This window comes from Lissotriton vulgaris, chromosome 3_1 (genome assembly GCF_964263255.1).
Source record: "Lissotriton vulgaris chromosome 3_1, aLisVul1.2, whole genome shotgun sequence".
In the NCBI taxonomy this organism is placed as follows: Eukaryota; Metazoa; Chordata; class Amphibia; order Caudata; family Salamandridae; genus Lissotriton; species Lissotriton vulgaris.
In genome coordinates, this window is record NC_141689.1 from 1,066,248,451 (window position 1) to 1,066,273,752 (window position 25,302).

Consider the following 25,302-nt stretch of genomic DNA (forward strand, 5'->3'; position numbering starts at 1 on the left):
GGGAGGGCCCAACTATATCCACCTGGACAGGCTGGGGGCGTGGCTATCAGGGGGTGTGTCCACGATCTTCCTGGGTGTGCAGGGACTCCTGGGAGACAGAGTCCCTGCCGCGCTCCACCACTGAAACAACTGCCACACTCCAAATCTCCCACACAATCCGCAGCACAGTCCTGCCGCCTGAGCCCACGGTCCTGAGCGCGAAGCTGCACCCGCGAAGCGGGTGCGGCAAGCTGCAGCGCTGTTAGCAGAAATCCACTGAAGGGTCCAAGAACTGCTGCCCAGCTCGACACACAGCAAGAAGGTAGGCGTCCCACAGGCTCGCAGGGAGGGCCCAACTATATCCACCTGGACAGGCTGGGGGCGTGGCTATCAGGGGGCGCGTCCACGATCTTCCTGGGTGTGCAGGGACTCCTGGGAGACTGAGTCCCTGCCGCGCTCCACCACTGAAACAACTGCCACACTCCAAGTCTCCCACACAATCCGCAGCACAGTCCTGCCGCCTGAGCCCACGGTCCTGAGCGCGAATTTGCTATTGTGTGTGTTGTATGATTTGTGTGTGTGTAGACAATGTTGGTGATTGTGTTGCATTTGTGTGGACATGATTGATGTTTTGCCCTCTAACAGTGACACAGTACCTTTCAGGGCCAATATAGAAGATGTTGGGGACCTGGCCCAGCCCAGCCTCTGTCAGCCCCTGACTGCCACAGACTGCCCGCCCTTTGCTCGGGCTTCGCTCGGCATCCCGCGAGACGGTAGACGGGCTGTTGAAATAAGTGGAGTTGCAGGCTGGGGGCATGGCTATCAGGGGGCGCGTCCACGATCTTCCTGGGTGTGCAGGGACTCCTGGGAGACAGAGTCCCTGCCGCGCTCCACCACTGAAACAACTGCCACACTCCAGTCTCTCACACAATCCGCAGCACAGTCCTGCCGCCTGAGCCCACGGTCCTGAGCGCGAAGCGGCACCCGCGAAGCGGGTGCGGCAAGCTGCAGTGCTGTTAGCAGAAATCCACTGAAGGGTCCAAGAACTGCTGCCCAGCCCGACACACAGCAAGAAGGTAGGCGTCCCACAGGCTCGCAGGGAGGGCCCAACTATATCCACCTGGACAGGCTGGGGGCGTGGCTATCAGGGGGCGCGTCCACGATCTTCCTGGGTGTGCAGGGACTCCTGGGAGACAGAGTCCCTGCCGCGCTCCACCACTGAAACAACTGCCACACTCCAAGTCTCCCACACAATCCGCAGCACAGTCCTGCCGCCTGAGCCCACGGTCCTGAGCGCGAATTTTCTATTGTGTGTGTTGTATGATGTGTGTGTGTGTAGACAATGTTGGTGATTGTGTTGCATTTGTGTTGGGAGGGGTTACGGAGGGTGTTGTTAGTATTTGAGTGGGTGTGTGGGGGTATGGCTGCTAAAGAACTGGTAGTGTGGTGTGAGATGCAGCACAGCAATAGTTGGGGGAACGGCGTATGTGGTCTTGCAATCTAAGGCATGCTGCGGCATATAGCTGGGCCGCGATCAGACCAGGGTTCTTGGTGCCGGGTGCAGTTGAAACATGGATGTGGGCCGGTGCCATTAAGTAGGTCCTGGGAGAGGGAAGAGGTTCTGGGTGTCATGTCGTCATTTTGTGTGCTGATGAGTGAAGTTAAATGAAGTCCGACCTCTTGCTTGGCTTCTTCTTTTAAAGACGGTTTTCGCAGGTGGTACTGGATCCTGCCGCAGAACGGTTGCCCATGATTGTAAGAGGGCATATTAAAAGGGCTTGGAGCCAGCGGCTACTGGGTCGGTGAAGGACTGGGTAGATCTCTGACTATAGGTACCACAAGGTTTGTGGAAGCTGCGTCCATGGCCACAAAAGGACTAGGGAGCATGTTGGCTGTGGTGGCTGGGCAGTAATGAACACAGATGCTAGCTCGTACCATAGCTATGGAAGGGGTGAAAGGCAGAATTGGGCTGGCATGGGTCCATGAAGAGTCCCAAGGACTCAGTGGTTGCCTTGCTGTCCTTAAAGTGCTCAAAAGCCTAATTGGCCTTGTTGCTCAACAGGCAGCTGCCATCAAAGGGCATGTCCATAAGAGATGACTGAGCATTCCCCAAAAAAGCCAGTAGACCTCAGCCAGGTGGGGTGAAGAAGTGCCACCAGCAAAGCAATCACTCTAGCTAGAGAGTCAGTCGTAGCCAGTCGCAGCGCATCGTAAACTTTTCTGCGGCCCTCCCATCGGCAATAGCCTAGAAAAGGATGATGTGTGTCTCCTCTGGAACCATGGACAGCACCTATGCAATTGAGTAATGAACTGTGCAGAAATATCGGCCATAGAGACACACGCTGGTCACTGACCACAGTGCTAAGCCAGGGGAGAAGAAAATCCTCTTGTCAAAGGTGTCCAGCCTTTTGGATTCCATGTCCACTGGTGTGGTAGGAAATGAGCCAAGGTTAATTTTGGATGCAGACGCCTGTACAACCAGGCTCTAAGGTGTGGGGTGCTGGGTGAGGAAAGCTAAACCACATGGGGGTCCGTGAAAAACATTTGCCTGTGACAGGATTCGCAGTGTTTAAACCCCACAGGTTTTTACAGAGACTGACTTTAGCACACTGGGGCGGTGCCTATACATAGGCACACTGTGCACATCAATCCTGGAGAGGACAACACCCAAGCCGCCAATGCAGTGCAGATCAACACCACCTACCAGCATGCAGAGGCACTGCTCTAGATTTTCCAGATCCAGTCTGATGCCTGGGGAATAGAAGTTTCTATCACATTTTTAACATTTCACCACACAACTTAAAATATATAACATTTTGGTAAGCTGCAGGGGTATGAGGATTTAAGACAAATTGTTTGCAATTAAAACGCTGTCTTCAGTTAAAACTATAGACAGTAAAAGGTATAGAAATATATCAATAATCACTTAAATAACTTATCAACAGGGATAACATGAACACAGATAAAGTTAATTAGAAAATTAACGGAAGACAAGCAAGATAACAAAGATAGAAGACAAAGTTGGAATGAGAGCTTTTTGGGGATTTGTGAATTATACTCTAAGTTTATTAGGAATCAAACATTGAATGAGAGAAGAATTTTCTTAGAAAAAGGAAGCACTTAGATTGGAATTAAGTCTTTGAAAAATAAAATGAGGGTTGACAGAGAAGATTGCATCAGGGAAGATAAATGTTTTTTTTTCTCACGCAAACAATGTATATGTTTTAGATGTAGACATCCATCGCATGGTATTGGGACAGGGGCATGTTCTGGTATGGTCCTTTTTGCAAATGTTAGCCATTGTAAAAGGATGAAAGTAAACAGTGTTCTAGAAGTGGAAGAGGAAGAATGAGATGATGAAATTAAAGAAAGGAGAACCAAAGATCTGTCTTTAGTAGTCAAATGATGTCCTGAAGATTGCATTGACTTGTATACCAACATAACAGTGTATGGAAACGTTTTGAACTTATTGTTTGAATTTGGTGCAAGCATTGCAGAAGAATTATTGGAAACAAATTGGAAAAGAAAAAGGATAGAACATTGGAATAGGAGTCCAGAGTGCTACAAAAGGCATCGCCTTTAATTGTTTGTTTTGGTGGGGGAGCAAGACAATTAATAAGATTATGAGTGGTAGAAAGCATTCAAAGAGCCTTTTGCAAACAAGCTAGGAAAAGTACTTGGGTTTTAACACGGAATTTGCATCAAAGCTTGGGGCTGGAGCAACAAGGCATCAACTGGTAAATGTTTGATTCTGTGTTAGTGAGTATTTAGCAGATGAAACTTAATTTGATGTGCAATTACAGATTGCTAAAACCAATTGAGTCATCATGATGGCTACCCAGTTATGTAACTTAACTGAAACAACTGGTAAACTGAGAGTATGTGCCGACTTCAAAAGCCTTAATTGAGATGTCTTGATAGATTCCAACGACTACATTGCTTTAATGACATTTTTATAACTTTTGGAAGAACAATGTATTTTAGTAAGATTGACTTGCCACCAGCCTATTACCAGGTTAAAATATGTCCATCTTCTCAGCATTTCACAGCATTTGTGTCACTCTTTACAACGGTTCAATTCTTGAGAATTTTTCAGATGGTGCTAACAGAGTTAGATGAAGGAATTACTTCAGAGACCTGTGTAAGTTTAGGAAAGCTCATATTAAGTATCTAGGACATCTCATGTCACAAAATGTCACAATGTCTCTGTTCAGATTTAGTTTAAGCTGGTATGTAGAATCTCACTACCACAGACAAAAAAAACAGCCAATGGTCATCGCTGTTGGAAGAAGATCCTGTTGGGCATCGTGGGTCGTCCTTAATGATGGTTCTCTATAGCAATGAGAATGTACTGCAAGATCTCAACACCTGGGACTTCAGGATTTCTCCTTCTCTTTGAGGACGAGCTCCACCGATGTCACACCAAGGGTCCGCAACCTGATGAGCACCTCTTGGAAATCAGGAACTCACTCTAGTAGAGGCAGCAGAGCCCAGACAGTAAGGTCCGTTTGCAGTTCAATCCGGCAGGTCAGCTGGGCAGATGCAGGGAGCCCTGGAGCTTAGAACAGGCGGTCAGCTGACCCTGGGAGTCACTTCAATCTGAGATAAAAGGTGCAGGTCCAGTCTTCCTTTTCTGACAACGTGGGTAGCTATTCGGCGGTATTCCGAACCATTGTTAAGTTACCCCTGATGAAGGGTCATGTTCCGACCCGATTGAATATATTATGATGCATAAGCGGATATGGATTCAATTTGATATCTACAACGAAAAGAATTAAAATTAAAAGTATAAAGGTGACAAATCGAACTGGAATCAAAGTGTATTACCTTTATGAAATTCAATGATAACTAGTTTATAACAATTTCATCGTTATTGGAAACGTACTCATGCCAGCAGGAAGGGTGTCCCCTCCAGCATTCTTAGTTTCACCAGACTTCCTTTTCAGCAAGGGGGGCAGGCCTCAAGCAGCAGTGCAGCAGGGTGTCCTTCTCCTGCAGTATCCACTGGCTCATGAGTGTACTAAAGAGTTGGGTCTGAGGATCCAATATTTCTACCTAATGCCCACTTTGAAGTTGGAGACATTTCTGACGTTCCCATGCCCAAAAGTGCTTGGAATTTTCTGCCTCCCTGCACAGGCCCCACCTTGTGTAGGGTCACAAAAAAACTAGTGTCAAACCCTTTGTCAGTGTGCTCAAGCACATGCTTTGTTATGTGCAAGGGTGGTGGGTCACAGCTCAGCCTCCCCATCAAGTCAGAGATTACCCATTCTGCCAACAGCAACTCTCTCTTTGTCTCACTGTGTGGGAGCAATACACAAATATCAATTGCCAGCTACATCTAGTCATGTGACCCAGGATACAGGATTTAGGCACTAAATGGTTAGGACAAGAAAATGCCAGCCTTATAAAAGTAGCATTTTCACAATTGTGACTTAAAATCTGATTTTGCCATTAAAAAGGGTTTAAAATACAAATTTTTAGACATCAAACTCGGCATTCCTATCAGCTCCCAATTGAAAGTTGCCACTTATTAAATGTAATAAGGTAACCCAATGTGATTCTCTATGAGAGATATGCCTCAGAGAAGTGACAAACAAATTTAGGAGTTTGCACTACTAGAACATGTAAAACTTAACAGTACATATATAACATTTTAAATATGCACTCTGCTCACCATATTATTTTGTGGTGTTGCTATGGGTACCCTGGGTGGCTATGGGTATACCCAGACATGGATCCCTTGCTTGCTGCACCACTTGATTCGAGCTTAGCTTGGCCGATAATGGATGATACACCAAAACCGGTCCCAGGATGCTTGTTTCCGGTCCAGAGAGGATCTGGCTTGGTAGTTGGGGGATGGACTGCTCCCATGGGGAGCACAGCCAAAACTGATTTGCATATGGCTAGGTCCAAACTGGGGTGAAGTGGCAAGCAAAATAACCATGGACTAAACTCAGATATGTGACTGGGGTAAGTGTTTGAACATTTTCAACACTCTGTCCATCATATTATTTTGTGATGTTGCTATGTGCGCCCTAAGTGGCTAAGGGTATACCCAGACGAGGACCCCTTGTTAGCTGTGCCACTGTATTCAAGCTAGCCTGGCTGATGAGGGGTGATACCCGAAAACCAGTACAAGGATGCTTGTTTCCAGTCTAGGGACGACCTGGCTTGGCTGTTCGGGCTGGACTGTGCCCATGGGGCGCAGGGTCAAGACTGATTTGCATTTGGCTGTGTCCAAACTGGGGTAAAGTGGGACCAAAACAACGATGGATTAAACCCAGATCCATGACTGGGTGTGCATATTTGACAAGTTTCAACACTGCGTCCATCATATTATTTTGTGATGTTGCTATGTGCGCCCTAAGTGGCTAAGAGTATGCCCAGGCATGGGTTGCTTGCTCACTGAGCCACTGAATTCAAGACAGCCTGCCTGATGAAGGTTAATACCACGAAACCAGTCCCAGGATGCATGTTAACGGTCTAGAAAGGACTTGGCTTAAAAGTTCCGGATGGATTGAAACCATGGGGAGACGGGTCCAGACTGATGTGCATATGGCTGGGTCCAAACTGGGGTGACGTGGCAATCAAAATAAAGATGGATTAAACCCTGATCTGTGAATAGGGTGAGTGTTTGAAAAGTTTCAACACTCCATCCATCATACTATTTTGTGATGTTGCTATGTGTGCTCTAGGCGGCTAAGGGCATGCCCAGATGTGGGTCCCTTGCTCGTTGCGCACCTGGACTCAAGCTAGCCAGGCTGATGAGGAGTGATACCCCAAACCAGTCCCATGTTGCTTGTTTCCGTTCCAGGGAGGACCTGGTTGGGCAGTTCGTGCTGGAGTGTTCTCATGGGGAGCAGGGTTAAGACTGATTTGCATATGGCTGGGTCCAAACTAGGGTGCCGTGGTGAGCAAAATAATGATGGATTAAACCCAGATTTGTGACTGGGATGAGTGTGTGAAAAGTATGCCCGGGTATGCCCAGACGTGGGTCTCCTGCTCCCTTGTCACTGGATTCAAGCTAGCCTGAATGATATGGGGTGATACCCCAAACCTAGTCCCTGAATCTTAGCTCATACTTAGTGTCTAAGATTCTTCCCCTGTTTTGTTCAAATTAGGGGTGACGTTTCCAGGTTGTGCTGTGGGGGGGGGGAACCACACAGATTTGCAGGGGCTATAAATCAGGTAGGCAGTGTTCGAAAATTTGGCAAGGACTAAGTAATTGCAGTTTTTCAATTCATTGTACGTGGATTTAGCATGTTTCTACCCTTTCTTTCTACGGTGGCAATCAGCAAAGATTCAGGGCTGTCATTAATAGGGTTTACGAAGTGGCACGTTACAGCAAAGTTGATTCCTTTGGTTCACAGTCACTTTATTCATAGGGTGGCAGCCTTAACAGCAGTTGTTCTGCTGCAGGATGTTCATAAGGCTGTGACTTCGTTGCCTACCTACTTTATTGACCTACTGTTATTTGCATTCAAGGCTGCAGTCAGAGTGGAGGGGTTTGTATTGCTCTCAGGCCAGCAGTCCTATCTGCACAAAAAGAACATATCACCGCTGGGGCATTTTGACTTCTGATGTGGTGTGTTTTGTTTTATGGCTGTCATTGGAACTTCTTCCAGGGGTTGAGCACAAGTAGGTTCTTGTAGTTAGGGAATAACAGAAGGAAAAGAGAAAGGGATAATGCATTGATTGTTTATGGTAAACACAATGCCACTTTATTTTCTCATCTTCGTACCGCTCCTAACTGCCCATCGCCATCGAATCATGTGGAAAAGCAGGAAGGCCATGGATTACTAGGAAATGTAATAAGCGTTGGTCTGGTGGGTCGCCCCTTCTTATGGGTCCCCATAATGTAAGTGGCCTGAAAGTGTGAGTCCTACCCGAACGATGCTACAAGAAAAAGAACTTTAGGAAACGTATGCAGGGCTTCTTCGCAGAATGACCCATTGCTAAAGAATTTCACTATTTTATTTATTTCTAAGGTTTTATATAGCGTGTAGACCATCTGAGTGCTTTGCCCAATATAGCATAACGTACACAGGTACAAGTACGCACACTAATATTGTAAAAAGGCAAGTCAGCAGTATTGTGAGCAAGTTGTTGTTCAGTATGCGGGCAAATAGGAAGGCGATGAGGGATATGGGTTATAGGTCCAAAGCAAGCGCGTTTTCACAAATGATTAGGAAGACTGAGTGCAAGAAGGGCACATCATAGATAACAGAGGCTGGATGGAGATAAAGGCCAGTGTCAGAAGAATAATCATGCTGTTACGCCATGGGAGCAAAGGTCAAACGTCAAAGGCTACAAAAGGAAATGGAAATATAACTGAGTACCATAATACATCCAAATAGTACTTTTTTTTTTTTTTTTTAATTCTGTGTGGACTAACAAATATCACTGCCTTAGCAACGTGCTTCCATATCTGCATCGAAAATAAAAAGAGGAAATAGAGGGGGGTGCAATAAAGAACTTGCTTTTGAAGGGCGTGAAATTTCAATTTAATACGCATTTGTCTTGATGACAAACTACATTTGCTTATTGCTTTATGTAGCAAGTTCTCGGCTAAGTGCTTTCAGGAGCGCAACCAACAAAAAGTACAGTAATTTGCAAAAAGCACCGAGGAACGCCTCACTTTCTTCTTAGCAAGCACCTACGCAGCCGCAGGCCAGGCTGATCAATGCAGTTCATTAGCAGTCGGACCTGCTCCTGCTGTGAGCCGCGCGCGGTGTACCCTGTTAGCACTGTTCTGAACCCCCCAGGTCTCAGAGGCACGCGCGGATCGGCTAAGAAACGTTCACGCGCCAGCCGGCACCACCTGGCCTCAATGATTCGTTCCCCATGGAGGGCTGTGATGGGCATCAAGCCCAAGCCGGGAGGGTAAATGAGGCGCGCTCCAGCCAGCGGCTTCCCTACAGGCCTGCAGAAGTTCAGCGACACGTCCCACCGGCGCTTTGTGACTGCTTACCGCCTCCCCGTGCAGGCACTAAACAGGGCCACAACTACAGAGATGCACCGCTTACACTGCTTTGAGATGGACGAGCTACTGGGAGATCTCCCTGGACTCGACTTTAAGACAGTAATTCAATAACTGGTTCGCCCCGGCCTCTGAAAGACGCAGTCCTCGCTGCAGCGCGTCTTTTATCCAGCAACAAAATCGCCAGACACGTGATTACTCCTATATTTATCTTACTTCATCGCTCTCTCTATAGAAGCAGGACGCTTATTCAAAACATTAACCATTTCCTGCATAAAACTATCCATTCGAATTCCCCTTCCACCCTCACAACATCTAGGAAGGGCCTCGCCCTCTACAAAACTCCCTCCCACCCGTGCTTTAAAAAACAGCACACAATAGTCCACTCGGCCTGTTGCACTCCCATCAACTTATGCCTTAGCACATAAAGGGAGCGCTGAAAGTGTTGACAAGGTCTTTTCCACAGTTTTGGTCTGGCTGGTGTCGTAAATAGCTGAAGAGCTGGAGCAGCTGTATTTTACTACCTTACACGGGGGTAAGTGGTTGTCACTGGTACTTTAAAGGAATGTACAGTTTTTGTTGGAACCCAGCAGTGTTTAGTGACATTTCTGAAGTAAACACAACATAACATATAAAAAGCAAACTATCAGCCCAATTAGACCGAATATGGACAACACAAATAAACCCAACAGTTAAAACCGAACACAACACACCAATTACAGTACAGCACAAAAAAATCACATTCCGTTATTGCAGGACAAGAAAAAAGAAGCATATAGAACACTTCACCACCACAATAAACCTGCACAACATTTATCATACACTACCGTTTCCAGAAACCTGCTTTCATAATACGACGGTAAAAGGTGTGTGGCAATCATTGCCTTAATTCATCAGCAAGTACATGAAACACTTCCAGTCAAAAATGGTTTTTGATCAGCCTCATGAATCCTACCCATACTCCTGTGCCATCAATCCTTCCTTCACGTTTAAATATCTGAACTAAAGCACCTGCTTTTCAGGGTAAACAGCCATTACAACGTGGCTATTACCCGCAAGTCATTACATAGCATGCATTACAACGTATGTGATGTAACAACGCGTACCATTACTACGCATACCATTACATTGCATGCGCTTTTACAACACGTGATGTAATGGCTATCCACATCGTTGTGAGGAAACTGAGGCTATTCCGTTTCCTCACAATGACGTGCACCGCCCCTAAGACGCCGCTGGAACCAGGAGAGAGGAAAACCACGAGGAGAGAAAGGTAAGGGGGATTAGGGCTCGGGGGAGGGACGTGCTGGGGGTAGTGTTTCAGTGTAGGGATCAGACTGGGAGGCGGGGGAGGGTCGTGCTGGAGGTAGTGTTTAAGGGTAGTGCTGTGGTGTGTGTGTAGTGCAGGGTAGTGTTTTAGGGTTTAGGGTAGTGTTGGGGAGTTGTGCAGGTAGTGTTTAATTGTAGGGAGCGGAATGAGGGTCGGGGGAGGGTTGTGCTGGAGGTAGTGTTTTAGGGTTTAGGGTAGTGCTGTGGTGTGGTGTGTGTGTAGTGCAGGGTAGTGTTGTTGGATTTAGGGTAGTGTCGGGGTTGTGCAGGGTAATGTTTAAGTGTAGGGAGCAGACCGAGGGTCGGCGGAAGGTCATGCTCGAGATAGTGTTTTAGGGTTTAGGGTAGTGCTGTGGTGTGTGTGTAGTGCAGGGTAGTGTTTTAGGGTTTAGGTTAGTGTCAGGGGGTTGTGCAGGGTAGTGTTTAAGTGTAAGGAGCGGACTGGGGGTCGAGGGAGGTTCGTGCTGAGGGAGTGTTTAAGGTTTTAGGGTAGTGCTGTGGTGTGTGTGTAGTGCAGGGTAGTGTTGTAGGGTTTAGGGTAGAGTCAGGGGTCATACCACATAGTCAATGGAGGGAGAGTGCTGGAGGGTCAGGGAGGGTCGTGCAGGGGTACTAAATTAGGGTTTAGGGCAGGGTAGTGTCACTTATATTGCATACTTTTACCAGTAGTATAGCTTTACCACGCATGCCTTTGCGTTGTAATGGTATGCGCGGTAAAAGCATATGCATGGTAAAAATATGCAATGTTATGGCATGTCGTTGTAATTGCAATGAATAGTAATACCCGCGTTGTAATGGCATTTGTGGTATTAGTACGTATTGTAATGAGTCATATTCGCTTTTCAGATAACTCCAATTTCCTACATCCAAACTCCCTTCTCATCACCAGCTAGTCCTACTTCATCAAATCAAGTACACCTCTTTTACTCCTCTTCTTCTAACGTCTTCCTTTGCCATACCTTCCAACTCATACAGTGCCACAGTGTGACACACAATATCCTCTCCCATCACACAGTCACCCAGTGAGGAGCCGATATCACATGAACGGTACAAAAGGGGGTGGTACAGTGATCTGGGCCTAAATCCATCGTTTTTTGCACTCCACACCACCCCAGTTCAGACATGGCCATATGCAAATCAGTCTGACCCTGTCTGAAACCGGGTCCAGGGAAGACATGTCTTGGCAGTTCGGGCTGGACTGTTCCCATGAGGCACAGGGTCAGACTGATTTGCATATAGCCATGTCTGAACTGGGGTGGCAGAATGGGCTGAAGAACGGTGATGGATTAAACCCAGATCTTTTGACTGGGTGTGAGTGTTTGATTGATTCAGATGCTCCGTCCATCACCACCCCCTTTTGTACCACTTTTGATATCACATGAAGGCATGGAAAACAAACTGAAAGCCACTGTAAATAGTGGTTTTCCAAGGCTTTGAACTGCCGACGTCCATTAAGGGGTGTGAAAACAACCCAGGACATTGACACCAGGCTCAGCAAGCATATTTTTGGGGGGAGGAAGGAGGGGACATGAGGGTAGGGTGGAGTTCAAAAGTGCCTCTTAGGTACTTCACAGCATGAGGCCTGCCTCTCCAAAGGAAGACCCCACCCCACCCCCTCCTCACACTGTGAGATTTTTGCTCTGGTTGGCAGTTATGCTTTACGAAGAAAGTTGATAAACAAAGCCAAACATCTCTATAAATACGGTAGATGTTGTTACGGTATACAGTCATATTGAGTAAAAAATATATAGAATTGCAGTAATATCGAATTCAAAATATAGAATGGACAAAATATCGAATGGACAGAATATAGTCAACAAAAATATCGAATTTGAGGTAAGTAAGTTAATAAAGTGTTTTTTATGTTAGTATATGTGTAAAAAGTGTATATTTATTTTGTAATTTATTTTGAGTAATTAGTTTTATGGTATTTAATTTGTGCGTAATATAACTCTGTAGCGGGTTGTGGGATTATAGGGGAATAGGGTGGAAAGTAATTTAATTATAATTAAATAAATGTTTTAATTTATTTATTGGTATTTATCTTGAATTAATTGCTAATTAATGTTTAATTGGTAATTAATGTAATTATAATTGGTAATACATTTTTATTAATTAATTGATAATTATGTTAATTTTATTAATTTATTTTCTGTAGTGGGTTGTGGGTTTATAGGGGAATAGGGTGGGAAGTAATTTAATTGTAATTAATTACATTTTTGAATTTATTAATTAGTATTTATTTTGAATTAATTGTTAAATATTTTTCAATTGTTAATTATTTAATTGTTAATAGGTAATTAATTTGTATTACTAGGTAATTCTTTTTAATAATTCTTTTTTATTTGTATTTTAAAAAAATTAATTATTATATTATATCAAATTGGTAATTACTTTTAATTAATTTGTAATTGGTATTATTATTTAATTTATTTTTATTCATATATGAAGTATTTACTTTCCCTACTGTTGCACTCACTGGAGTGGGAAAAGTAATTTTTACTCCTACCCTATCTAATGCTTTCTCTACTGTTGCACCCTCTGGAGTGGGAATAGTAATTTTTACTCCTACGCTATCCAACGCTCTCCCTACTGTTGCATTCTCTTAAATGGGAATCGTATTTTTGCCCCTACGCTATCCAACGTTTTCCCTACTGTTGCACTCACTGGAGTAGGAACAGTACTTTTTGCCCCTACACTATCCAACGCTTTCCCTACTGTGGCACTCACTCGAGTGGGAATAGTCATTTTTACCCCTACGCTATCCAACGCTTTCCCTACTGTTGCACTCACTGGAGTGGGAATAGTAATTTTTACCCCTACGCTATCCAACGCTTTCTCTACTGTTGCACTCTCTGGAGTGGGAATAGTAATTTTTACCCATACGCTATCCAACGCTTTCCCTACTGTTGAATTTTCTGGAGTGGGAATAGTAATTTTATGTTCTACGCTATCCAATGTTTTCATTACTGTAGTTTGTTAGGACTTTAAATAGTAGTTTTATTTATTCATGTATTTAATATTTTTTGTATTTTTTTAGATAATGTTGTATTTAATTAACTTTAAAAATATTGAAAGCATATTAATTTTTTTAAATTTATTAAATATAATTATATATTTTTATTTATGTTTTATTTTATGTGTCTAGATGTATTTGTAATTTATAGTATTTTTTAATAATTTATAAGTAATTAAAATAATGATTAAAAATTAATATTAAATAAGTATATATTATATATTGTATGTACATTTTTAATTACAGTTTTATTATTAAATATGTATTATTTATTAATTTGAAACATTATTAAATATGTTTAAATATGTTTATTTTATTTATAAGTATTATTTACTTTATTTGACATTTTTTTACAGAAAAAAACTATTTTTTATGACGATATTTTTAGCATCAATATTATTTTCGATATTTTTGCACTTACAATGTTGTAGGTAGGGTGTCGATATACTTGACTTTGATATTCCAGCGTCGATATTTCTGTAGGTCGATATTCTGTCCGTCGATATTCTTTCAGTGATCCGCCCCGTTTGCCTTACTACAAGTGCATTAGTACATAATGCACTTGTTATAAGGCGGAATGTATGTCCATCACGTTTGTGACTGAGTTCCGCTTCGTCAAACTCTAAATCAGGCCCTTGATCTACCTGTGTCTTATGCTGAAAAATATATGTAAGGCTGTGAAATGCAATTGTTAATGTCTGAAATGTAAATGTGTTAGTCAAACATTTTAAATTCCCTACTCGAAGTTTATACCTAGCATCATCTCTTAATCGCTTAAATTAATGTACAGTGCTAAATTGCATCCAAGTTAGGGTTGTGCTATATAAATATCAATACCTACATAAATATATTTGCATTGGCAGTGACGTGAAGTGCAAAATTGTTGGTCCAAGGCCAATACAAGTTTGTCCGAACCCAATGCAAAATGACATGCCACTGGTGCAATTTACATGATCTGAGCTAAGGTCTCTTACCAGATTATGTGGAAGGAGAACCATCTTCACACAAAATAGGAACTAAGGTTATATTGCACATTGTTATAATGGACATGTTGAAGGAAACATTTTCCTCAATTAAGAAAGTGCTTTTTTAAAATCAATTAGCCCTTGCAGTGATGTTGGAGTCAAACCCCAATAATTTGCAGAACCCCAATAATTTACACACCACAATCTATGTCTCCGGCAATCTGGCTCTGTTGTATTTATTGATCTAGCAGCAAGAAACACCAGCCTCCCCGACATTAAACATGTCAATTGGCAGAATAAAATTCAAATAGGAATTGGACGACTCAATAACTAAGTTCTAGATCGAAAACAAGTTCAAAAGATTTATTATGGTCTGGAATTCGTCTTATAAACTATACTGAATCATGCATAGGCTCGGATACAAATCACAATTAATCAGAAACTAGAGCAAGAATCCCGATTGTTTAATCTCTCTGAGTTTTAAACGTCAAACTCATAAAGAGTACTGACACCATTCTAGGGGAGAAGAAGTCTCAAATACATCAGACAGAGTCTTAGGAGGAAAATGAAAAGTTGCCCCTCGAACCTTCAAAGTAGTTTTTTTTTGTATATATATATCTTATGCTTTCACAATTAGCAAAACTGCTGATTCAGCATGATATGGTCATGGTTAGGTCACATTGGCAAATAGAAAGCAACTTCATAATAATTAAACTCTTAGCACTAACCCATTTCTCAGGGTAAAAATAAATCTTCCATTTGCCTCCTGAGCAACTGCACTCCGAGATGTATCATACAATATGAAACATTTCTCAAACAAAAGCTCATAGAATTATGTTCTTCTACAGGCTTATATCGGAACTTCCAGCGAAAATCCTTCAAAATGTTACATAGAGTACATCCTGAAAAAGAAAATGTTTAATTAACAATACACGCTTTCTAAAGGCAATCAGAATTAACACCATGGCATTCTGTGCTCCATGGAAACTGTGAAAAGAAAAGACTTGCAGAGGATCTCTGATTGATTGGGGGACTGAACAGATGTAAGATCAGCAGAACACCAGAAGCTTCATCCATTCTAAGAAAATGGAATCTTGAATGAAAATGTGGCATAGGTCTACAATATCATTATTCACACATCTGAGCAATATAATTACGTTGTTTTAAGTAAATATTCATCAGTGCATAGGTTGCGACCTTGTGCACCATTAATATCACTAATTTGCACAAATAATTTGTCACCCAAAATTTGCACCTAAGAAAGGATTTCGACAGTGAAACACACCTTGCACCACAACATACCTTGGCAGTCCAGTTTGTCAGCGCCATTGTTCCAGCTGTGGAAATAGTGTGGGTAAATATCTGCCCATCATCAGGGATCCAAGGCCCGCATATTCCGCCTTTTCCCTGCAAAAAGGGAGAATGGATATTTTAGCACATCAAAAGGAAATATGCTTGAATATGTAGTGAGCAACACCGAACGACTATTCAACATAAACCAGGGCCACTGGAATTATGAGATTGTGTGGCTGCTGTGTTTTTCAAATAATTATAGATTTGTTGCAATTTCGACATAATCCATCATCCAATCTGCAGAATAAAAAAAAAATAGTTTCTATCACAAAAGATTCAAAAGGTACTAAAAACGCAGCAACAAGTGTTTCACCATGTGAAAGGACCTTTCCAAAGGCTGACTGGTTACCTTACTGTTGCTTATTACTATATTTGGGAATTACACTTGTACTAATGATGTGTTAAAAAGTGTAAACATGACAAAATAATATTGATACAAAATTTGCTGCATAATGCTGCATACTTTGCCTTTTCTTGGTGCTTATTATAAACAACCTTGCCACCTAATTTGGCCCGCAGTGCCACATAATTCCAGTGGCCCTAGTATGGAGGGGGACCGCAGCGGACAGAAAGACCCGTCCACCGGTTTTCTGACGGTCAACCAGTCGACCGGGTGGAAAAGGGGCTAGATATGGTGGCGGTGTCTGCTAGACACTGCCATCCATATTAGCATGGGTGCGGGAAGCAGCCTTTCCGTGGTGGCGATGCCGCGACGGAAAGGCATGCAGGTTTTGCTGTCAGGTGCCCGTTGTGGGCCCCGAGGTAATTGGGGGCATGCGGGTGCATATGGGGGTAGGTACCCCCATACATTGTCATAGACATCAATTGGAGTAGTTTGTTGTCGATTGTTGCTACTGCTTAAATGGAGATAAGATGGCGCCGGAGATGGATGCTGTATCACTCGAGGATGTGGTTTTAGGAGTACTATCCAATGAGCATGGGTTCAGATACATCCTTATAGAACAACAGGACATATTTAAATGAGATTAACTACTGGCTGTCCAATTTGCAATAATCTGGTGTACTACTGTTTGTTAGAGGTTTCACAGTAACCTTTAGATATCACTAAATTATGACCGATAGATAATTATGTTTTTTTTAGTGTAACTTTATTTCATCTATCACATATGATATAGCTTTATACTTTAATTCTTATGGTGGACTATGGGCACAATAATATAAATGGGAGTGAGTTTGCGGACCTACTTGCGTCTTAAAATGCATTTGCTTAGGTTGGGCACTATTGTTCTTGTATTGTGCTATTTTTGGTTGGTTTGATATTGTTACTTTGTAAACTCAGTGTGAAGGTATGGGCTCTAGTGTAGTATTATTTATCCCCTCTTAAAATTATTAGCTCTTTATAATATATATATATATATATATATATATATATATTTTAAAGAACTCGGACACAATATTAGCCAACTACGGTTTGCTGCTGTTGAAGTAGTTGCTAAGCGTGATGACAGGGACAATAACAACTTTCTCTTGCAAAGAGAAAATCATTGGATACAATTTTTGCAATCCCCCAAATCATGGGGTTTAAATGATCGGATGGAATTTTTGTGTTATCTATGAAATTGCGATTAACCTACATTATTTATATTTGTTGCATGTATCAGACCCAACAGATTGTGCACTTTTTATGTACATTTCCTCATCTTTTGCTGTGTTCTTACACTCTCATTCACATTTATTCGTTTGCAACTATCAAGTCCGTTACCATACACCGTTACAAGATGGCCGCTACCAACTCTGTTTTCTTTCTATGTTGACATTTTTTCAACTTGCTTTGTACCTTCTCTATTTCTTTGACACTAAAACACACATCGGTGCCTCAATGGCTGAACGGCGCTGACATGCTGTTTTTCTTGGTCATAAAAGTAAGTTCTGCTCGTTACTCGTCAGCACTTTCATCCAGCTAATCGTATTTTGTTGCACGGTACATCCCGCTTGTTATTCATGATACATTTTTCTGTAACGTTACTCTTTTACTTTCTGCACCACGTTGTACATTTGTCAGTTTGCTTCACTATTCATTCAGAAATCTCCTTTCAATGGCTGCGGCACTTATTTCAATTCACTCTTACCTTTCGCACCATCATAACGTTTTCTACCCGTTAACACTTGTTTGAAATATCTTGGGTAAATACTGTGTACTCATGGCACACTCTGCTTCGCGGTTTATGTAAACTGCTTTCTGATTACCTTCTTACCACTTCGTGGCGTTTTTATTATTTCGTTCTATGTTACCCGCCTTGGGACTTTTGGTATTCCTCATTCCATTCGATACGTTATATTGGCTGAATTTGTTACCACTATACAACGTGATGGTTATCAGTTGATTTTCGACTTTAATGTGTATGTGCAATTTGACACTTGCAATGATCCTACATATATTTTTTGTTTATATTATTTTCAGACTACCCCTGACGAAGGACTTTAAATTAGTCTGAAATGCATTGGATGAATCCTCAATGATTCTTGTGCATATTTTGGGAAGTTTAAGGATGTCAAACCAGCAATTTGCTAAATGATTTGAACTATTTCCTGTGGATATAACATGGAATAAACTATCATGGAAATTACCATTTCTTGAAGTTTGACTATAATTCTTCAGAAGGTTTCTACGTCCAATTGGTTGTGCCCAGAGAGACGACACTTATCTCAAGTGTCGCAGACTGTTTCTGTACGAACCGTACCTCATGTACGATGGGTACACCCATCGTACATGGAGTACGGTTCATGGGGGGTACGCGCCGTACCCGGGGGGGGGGCGTTATGTACCTGTTTCGGTGCAAACTATGCTTTTACGGCTGTTTTCAGCTCCAGTAGAAAAGGGTCGTACGGTGCGTACCCAACACGTATCGTACTTGCTGGGTCGTAAAAAACCAGCTGCGAACCGAACAGATGTCGCGTACAGCGGGTTCCGAGGGAGAATCATACGGAGATTAGAATCGTACGGTCTCTGTACGACTCGTACGGAGTACGGCTCCTGGTACGAATCGTACTTCGTCGTACGTACGGGGGACATTGCAGGGTACGATTCGTACGGGAAAAAAGCTCTGAACGGCTATTCAGAGCGTTTTTTCCCGAATCGGAATCGGCCCCCAAGTGTGAAGTTATTGAATCTAGTGTAGTAAAGTTTATTCCACTAGTAGTTGTTCATATGCCATTGTTGTTTTCAGGCGCTATGGGACTATGAGATATAGTTTTTACACATGAAGGACTACATTTTTTATTAGGTGGGTGAGTACAAAGTCTTCCCTTTATATGCTATTTTCTGATATGTTTACATTGGATTGATACCTTGAGAATGTTCTGTTCCTATTTATAATGTTATTTACTTTTAGTATTATTACAAGCAAATATTTATATTGAGGTATGTGAATAGTGTTTTTTTACACTTGGATAGGTTTTGGTTCACATAAATTAATACTGTGGGGCAGATTTTCAAAGAAGTCAGCCAACGCAGCTGCAAAGAATGCTGTGCTGCTGTGCGTGACACGGAGGGAGCAGGAGAGCACCATATCTACAGAGATATGGCTTTTTCCTCCCCTTTCCCTAGCACTAGAGCTGATTCCAGCCACAGTGCACAAGGCACACACTTTAGCGCCATAGTGCTAACGTGCATGCCTGAGTCTAGCATAGGTTTTGTACAGGAAGGGTACCCTTCCTGTACACAATACTATGCCTAGATGAGCTTGAATACGGTTCCCACTTTGTTTGTATGCTGCACAGTGCAGCACACGTGGAAAGTAGAAAAAGAAAGGAGAAATTAAAACATTTATCTTCATAACCCCTCCTTTCAGATGGCCTTAAAGTTTGGTGCTAAACCCTGTCTACAATTGTTTTTGATGGGTTTTGCGTCAAAAGGCATTGGTTGTTGGGAATGCCCATGTACCACCTATGTAACGCCCCCTTGGCACTAAGTAACACAAAGCAATGCTTCACACTGCTTTGCGTTACTTGTAGGGTACTTTCCAACAAAAAACAAGTTTTGCGTTGGAAATAGATTGGTAAAAAAACATGTTTTGCACAAAAGTAACACCAACTCAGTGCAAACTGTTTGAAAATCGAACCCTACATATTTGACACAGGGTGATGGAGAGCCAATCTGCATGTGTCATTGTTTATTTTTCCCAGTGCTAACAATTTAAAAATGTAATTGTATATATGGATTTAAACAGTTGTGATGAGTACACTTACTGTCAATGAGGTTGTAGGGTTTCCACAAAAGGGGGCCCATTAGGATGGCGGGCAGGCGGATTGCCCCCACCAGGCCAGCGGTGATCACTGCCGGCCTGGCGGGGGCAATCCGCCCGCCATCCGCTCCGGAATGACCTCCCGCCATATTAGTATGGCTGGGGGGGGGGTCCGCCGTGGACGGAAAGACCGTCCGCCGCATTTCCGCCCCGGTCGCAAGAAAAGGGTTTATATCAGACACTGCCAGCCATATTAGGATGGGCCTTTGAAGATGCTTTTCCGTGGCGGCAAGCATGCAGTCTTTGCTATGGGTGCCCCCTGCAGGCCCCATGGTGAAGGCGAGGTGGGGGTTTCCACAAGGGGGGTACCTGTGGTACCCCCCTGCATTTGCATACACAATGCAGCAGGCTCCGCGCGGTGCCTGCCGCTTTGTGTATGCAAAAGCATCGCAAGCATTTTTAGCACAATATTAAACATGCATGATGCGCCCACCACTGTGGCGGGCGCATCCTAATGCCCCCCACGGGACCTCCACCCTTATGGCGGGCGGTCCCTTCCCCTGATGGGATGGCGGGTGAACTAAGTCCGCCCGTCATCCTAATGACCCCCAAGGTGTCCTGACATGGCTATTATTTTTACTTCTGTACCTGGTCTTGCCACAAGTTGACGAGGGTAACAGTGGTACTGTTTTATTGATTATTGAAGAGATTGTTTTAGCTAAAACAGTGATTTTATTGAATTTTTTTCCTGATGGAGTCATGGGCGATATGTGATACGCCCTCTCAATGAAACATGTATTGGCTAAATAGGTTCATAGCATGGCAACTGGAAAAAAAATTTCTCAATCTTTCTTTATTGAGTTTTAGGAGGCATACATTGGTACAATGACTGTAATGTAATAGGTGGAGACATTAATACACATCAAGATTGCTAGTAAAACACACAGTTTCAAAAAAGGTATTGGTCTTTCAGTTATGATCAAGCAAGCTAAATGTACCATCACTATCAATTCAGCAGAGAATCCCAAACATTTTTAATTGCCTAATTTAACCCTCCCTCCCCCAACTAACCCAGAACGAACTGAATGAATGGACATGCTTGTGCCATAGATGACCTTGGAGGGGCCTTGATCATCAATTTTGGGAGGATCAGAGGAGCTGGGACATATGATTTTTTGGAGGCAGTCAATGTCCCCCTTTAACTGTTAATTCTGGAAGAGGTGGAGTGCACTAGTATGTTTAGGGCATGAAAATTGCGGAAGGCCCATCAAAGGGGACCACACTAAGTGTACTCGAAATTTCTGTGGGTCTGTACGACTACATCAGACATCCATTCCATGGTTATGGCTTGCCAGAGTCGCGCATGCCATTGGTACTTCGAGGGAGCTTCTACCTTCTTCAAGGAAGCAGCAAGAGCTGTCTTGACTGCTTCCAGACACAACCACAGAATAGTACAGTCTCTGAAAGTTTGATATTTGAGGGTCTCATTACATAACAGAATAACAGGGCAGTTCCACCAAATATGGTTAAAATCCCCAAGGAGTCCAAAACCCTTCCAGCATAAATCAGATGTGGTCTGGTAAATCTTTTTAAGTTTGGTAAGGTATAGGTACCAATCAAAGAGCAGTTTATAGTGTCCCTCTCCCATTCCGACTGGTTAAATCTGGGGATGTCTCTCCAAATCTTACGCCACTGTTCTTCAGTAAATGTCTCTCCAAGAGCTGCTCAGAGAAAGCTATATGCTGTGGTCTGGATGTGCGATTGGTGGAAATCAGTAGCATGGTCATAAAGGAAACACAACCCTGTTGTCCACCTGCCCTCTTTACAACTTTTTCTATTTGGGAATGTTCTAGTGGCTGCAAGACATTTTAACTGTGTTTAGCAATACCGCTCAGTGTCTTGTAGGGCTAACTTCTTTTCACAGTTTTCAAAGGACATCATATATGTTATAGTATAGTGTGAAGTTGGGTAGGGCCAAGCCACCAGCATCTCTTGGTAATGTCAATAATGTATAAGTGAGTTGAGCCCCGCAGTCTTGCCAGAGAAATTAAGCGATCAAGGACCAGAGGGTATAGCATTCTTTATTTTAAAACATTTTTAGTCATTCTTGCATGTTTACACTATGCCTACACTAAAGTTATATTCATTTAGAACCAATTGTACATTTTCTTTTCACCTTTAGGGATCATATTATCTTGTGGCGTTCATTAAAACTATGGTTTTTACCTGAGTTAAGTTTGGTAAGGTATAGGTACCAATCAAAGAGCAGTTTGTAGTGTGCCTCTCCCATTCCGACTGGTTAAATCTGTGGATGTCTCTTCAAATCCTACGCCATTGTTCTTCAGTAAGTGTCTCTCCAAGAGCTGCCCAGAGAAAGCTATATGATGTGGTCTGGATGTGTGGATGGTGGAAATCAGTAGCATGGTCATAAAGGAAACACAACCCTGTGGTCCACCGACCACCTGCCCTCTTTACAACTTTTTCTATTTGGGAATGTTCTAGTTGCTGCAAGACATTTTAACTGTGTTTAGCAATACCGCTCAGTGTCTTGTAGGGCTAACTTCTATTCACAGTTTTCAAAGGACATCATATATGTTATAGTATAGTGTGAAGTTGGGTAGGGCCAAGCCACCAGCATCTCTTGGTAATGTCAATAATTTATAAGTGAGTTGAGCCCCGCAGTCTTGCCAGAGAAATTAAGCGATCAAGGACCAGAGGGTATATCATTCTTTATTTTAAAACATTTTTAGTCATTCTTGCATGTTTACACTATGCCTACACTAAAGTTATATTAATTTAGAACCAATTGTACATTTTCTTTTCACCATTAGCGATCATATTATCTTGTGGCGTTCATTGAAACTATGGTATTTACCTGATTTAAGTGCTCCTGTTGGTTTGGAAAAACAGGCAGTGCTCTACTGAGATTGCATGCAATGGTTATTTTAATTTTTATTGGTTTAAATGTTTTATTGCAAGCATATGACTGCCACATTTAGTTGGTACCATGCTTTATTTTTCGTGTTCTTCTTACTTTTGTGGGAAGTACCTGCAATAACAAATAGAAAAATATATAACCATTGCACCGCCTTGCCAAGTCTATACCCATTGACTTTGTCAATGGTTGTTTTATTATGTGTTTGTTTTTGTTTGTGACGTGAGTTTTCTTCATACAAGATATAGTAAAAATATGGAATGCCCAACCTGCACAAATCAGACTGACACCACCATTCAAAGTTTTCATTAAAGATTTCAAAACATTCATGCAAAACAAATTCTTTCACAAATATTGCAAAGATTAGCCCCGCCTATCCAATGTAGATTGAAGAGTTCCATAACAATCAGAAATTATTTGGCGCCTAATTGTGCAACGGTGACAATAGCAGTTTTTGCCTTTACATGTCCCGGGGAACACCATACTGCAGACACTCAAACTGGGGCCGAGCATCACATTTAGCATTGGACTCTCTGGGTAGTAAGGCAGAGCAGTCCAAAGCTTACTCAGGGAGGTGATGCATGTTAGAAATTCATAGCTCAGTAATACAACAAATAACATTCCATAAATTAGTGTCTTTTCAGTGCATTTTCATTCAAAAGGTAAAATATTTTAATACATATAAACATACATGCACCAAATGGCAGATGGACAAGCCAATGGGAAGAAATTTTGAAGTGTCTTGCAAGTTACATGAGGCGTTCAGTAAAAAAAGTTGCAGCAACCAACTAACTCCGTAAAGGCAGCGTAGGCTCTACACGTCTGGGGCATTTTTAATGGTTTATGCAGGTCACATGGGTGTACAGTAGTGAAAGATTAAAATGACCAACTAGCCCCCTAATAGCACACCAGATCCCAAAGGTCCGGGGGCGTTTAATGGTTTACGCAAGTTACATGGGATGCACTGTTAGTAAATATTGCAATGACCAACTAACCTGCTAAATGAAGAAAAGATCCCACAGGTCTTAGAAGCTTATAATGGGTTATGCACCAGTAGACCCCTACCCCTTATAAGGGCAATACCTTCCGGTAAGCCTACATCAAATTATGAGAAGGCACATAGTTAGCAAAAGTAAAGCCTACTGGCTTTGTCAAAGGGTGTCAGGATATATTCAACAAAGAGAAAATAGCCATTTCATTGTGCATAAGCATTTCCGTACAATAGTTATGAATATGAACATATTTCATCTTTCGGGAGTGCAAAACACTGATCAATGAATGACCATGGTTTTCTATTTAACCAGTTTGCCTAATAACACCTAAAGACTCAGAACTCCATGGGTCCCATACACTCCCAGAGTGCACCAAAAGGAAAACCGAAACCTTTCCTGTGGTCACTTGTTCAATATCCTGTGAGACATAATGTGTACCTTTTCAAAAATCTGGTGTGTTCTTGTCAGTCCTCAAAACAGAACAAACTCTTTTGGAGGTCCTCTACCCTTCTGAGCACCAAAAGGTTGAATGCTCAAATGTTTTAGGCCACACTGGGGCTTATGGAGCAATCATTTGTCCCACTGCAGCTCTCTCCTTTTCTTTCCACTTGCCTCTGCTCCTGCCTGCAGCACTGTTGGGCCTAAGGTGGCAACTGGGAGTGAGGCAGAAGGCAGCATAACTCCACTTTCTGTGCTCCACTCTTCATGCTCTACTCTGGTAAAGCCCAGGGGCTCCTAAAGCCTGATTTTTACTCAGGGCAGTTCCCCAACATAAAACCCAGAGGAAAATTATACATATGGAACAGGTGTGCATCCAGTGAAAAAGAAGCGGAACAGCTCATAGGCTCCCCAATGGATTTTCAGAAGCCGCTGGCCAGGGAAGCCACCAGGAACAGTGGAAAGGCTGCACTCAGGCAATAACTTAAAAATAGGATAACTCTGACATGATTTGCTGTTTTAATAGGTTCGTTTTGTTCACCTTTTAGTAGCATGCCGTAGACACACAGAGAGCTCTTTTGTGGCCCAAAATGTCAGTGGTTGTTTCTTGATGCTTTTTAACAGCATGTCTCTGTTGCTTCTTCTTCTTAGGAGCAGTGGGTTAGACTGAATCTGCCCTTCTGCCCAGCCCTTGACAGTCTCCTATGTAGTGTCTTCCTGGCAGGGGAACCCACCTGTGATCCAGGCAGACCACTCTCCCTGCCGGTATTTCCCAAGTACCCACAGACCTTCAGCTATTTGCAGGGTGATTATATGCCGGGCAGGAGCTAATGGTACCCATTCTAGGGCACCAAAAAACAGAACCAGTTCACAAACCTCATAGGTGGAAAATTTCATTCAGGTCCCAAGAAAGTCAAGTTCTAGTGGCCATTCTACCAGAATCTGTCAGGAAGATAGAGCTCGTCAAGTTTTCCAGTTTTCATCCCCAACTATTTTTTCTGTCAGGAGAAGGCTAATCTTCCAGGATGAACTTTTGCTCCAGGGGGAGCTCTGAATTGCAAGTTGGAAAGCAAAGTAATTCACTGTACTAGCAGGGTAGCTCAAATTATG

General features: G+C 42.7%; 1 protein-coding gene across 1 annotated transcript in view; it reads right to left on the reverse strand.

Moving 5' to 3' along the window:
• Window positions 1-25,302, reverse strand: part of LOC147727408 (atrial natriuretic peptide receptor 2-like) — a 592,594-nt gene that overhangs the window by 472,486 nt on the left and 94,806 nt on the right. Inside the window, exon 3 of the mRNA XM_086963625.1 lies at window positions 15,572-15,676. Coding sequence (XP_086819751.1) covers window positions 15,572-15,676 — 105 coding nt within the window. The remainder of the gene's footprint in view (window positions 1-15,571; window positions 15,677-25,302) is intronic.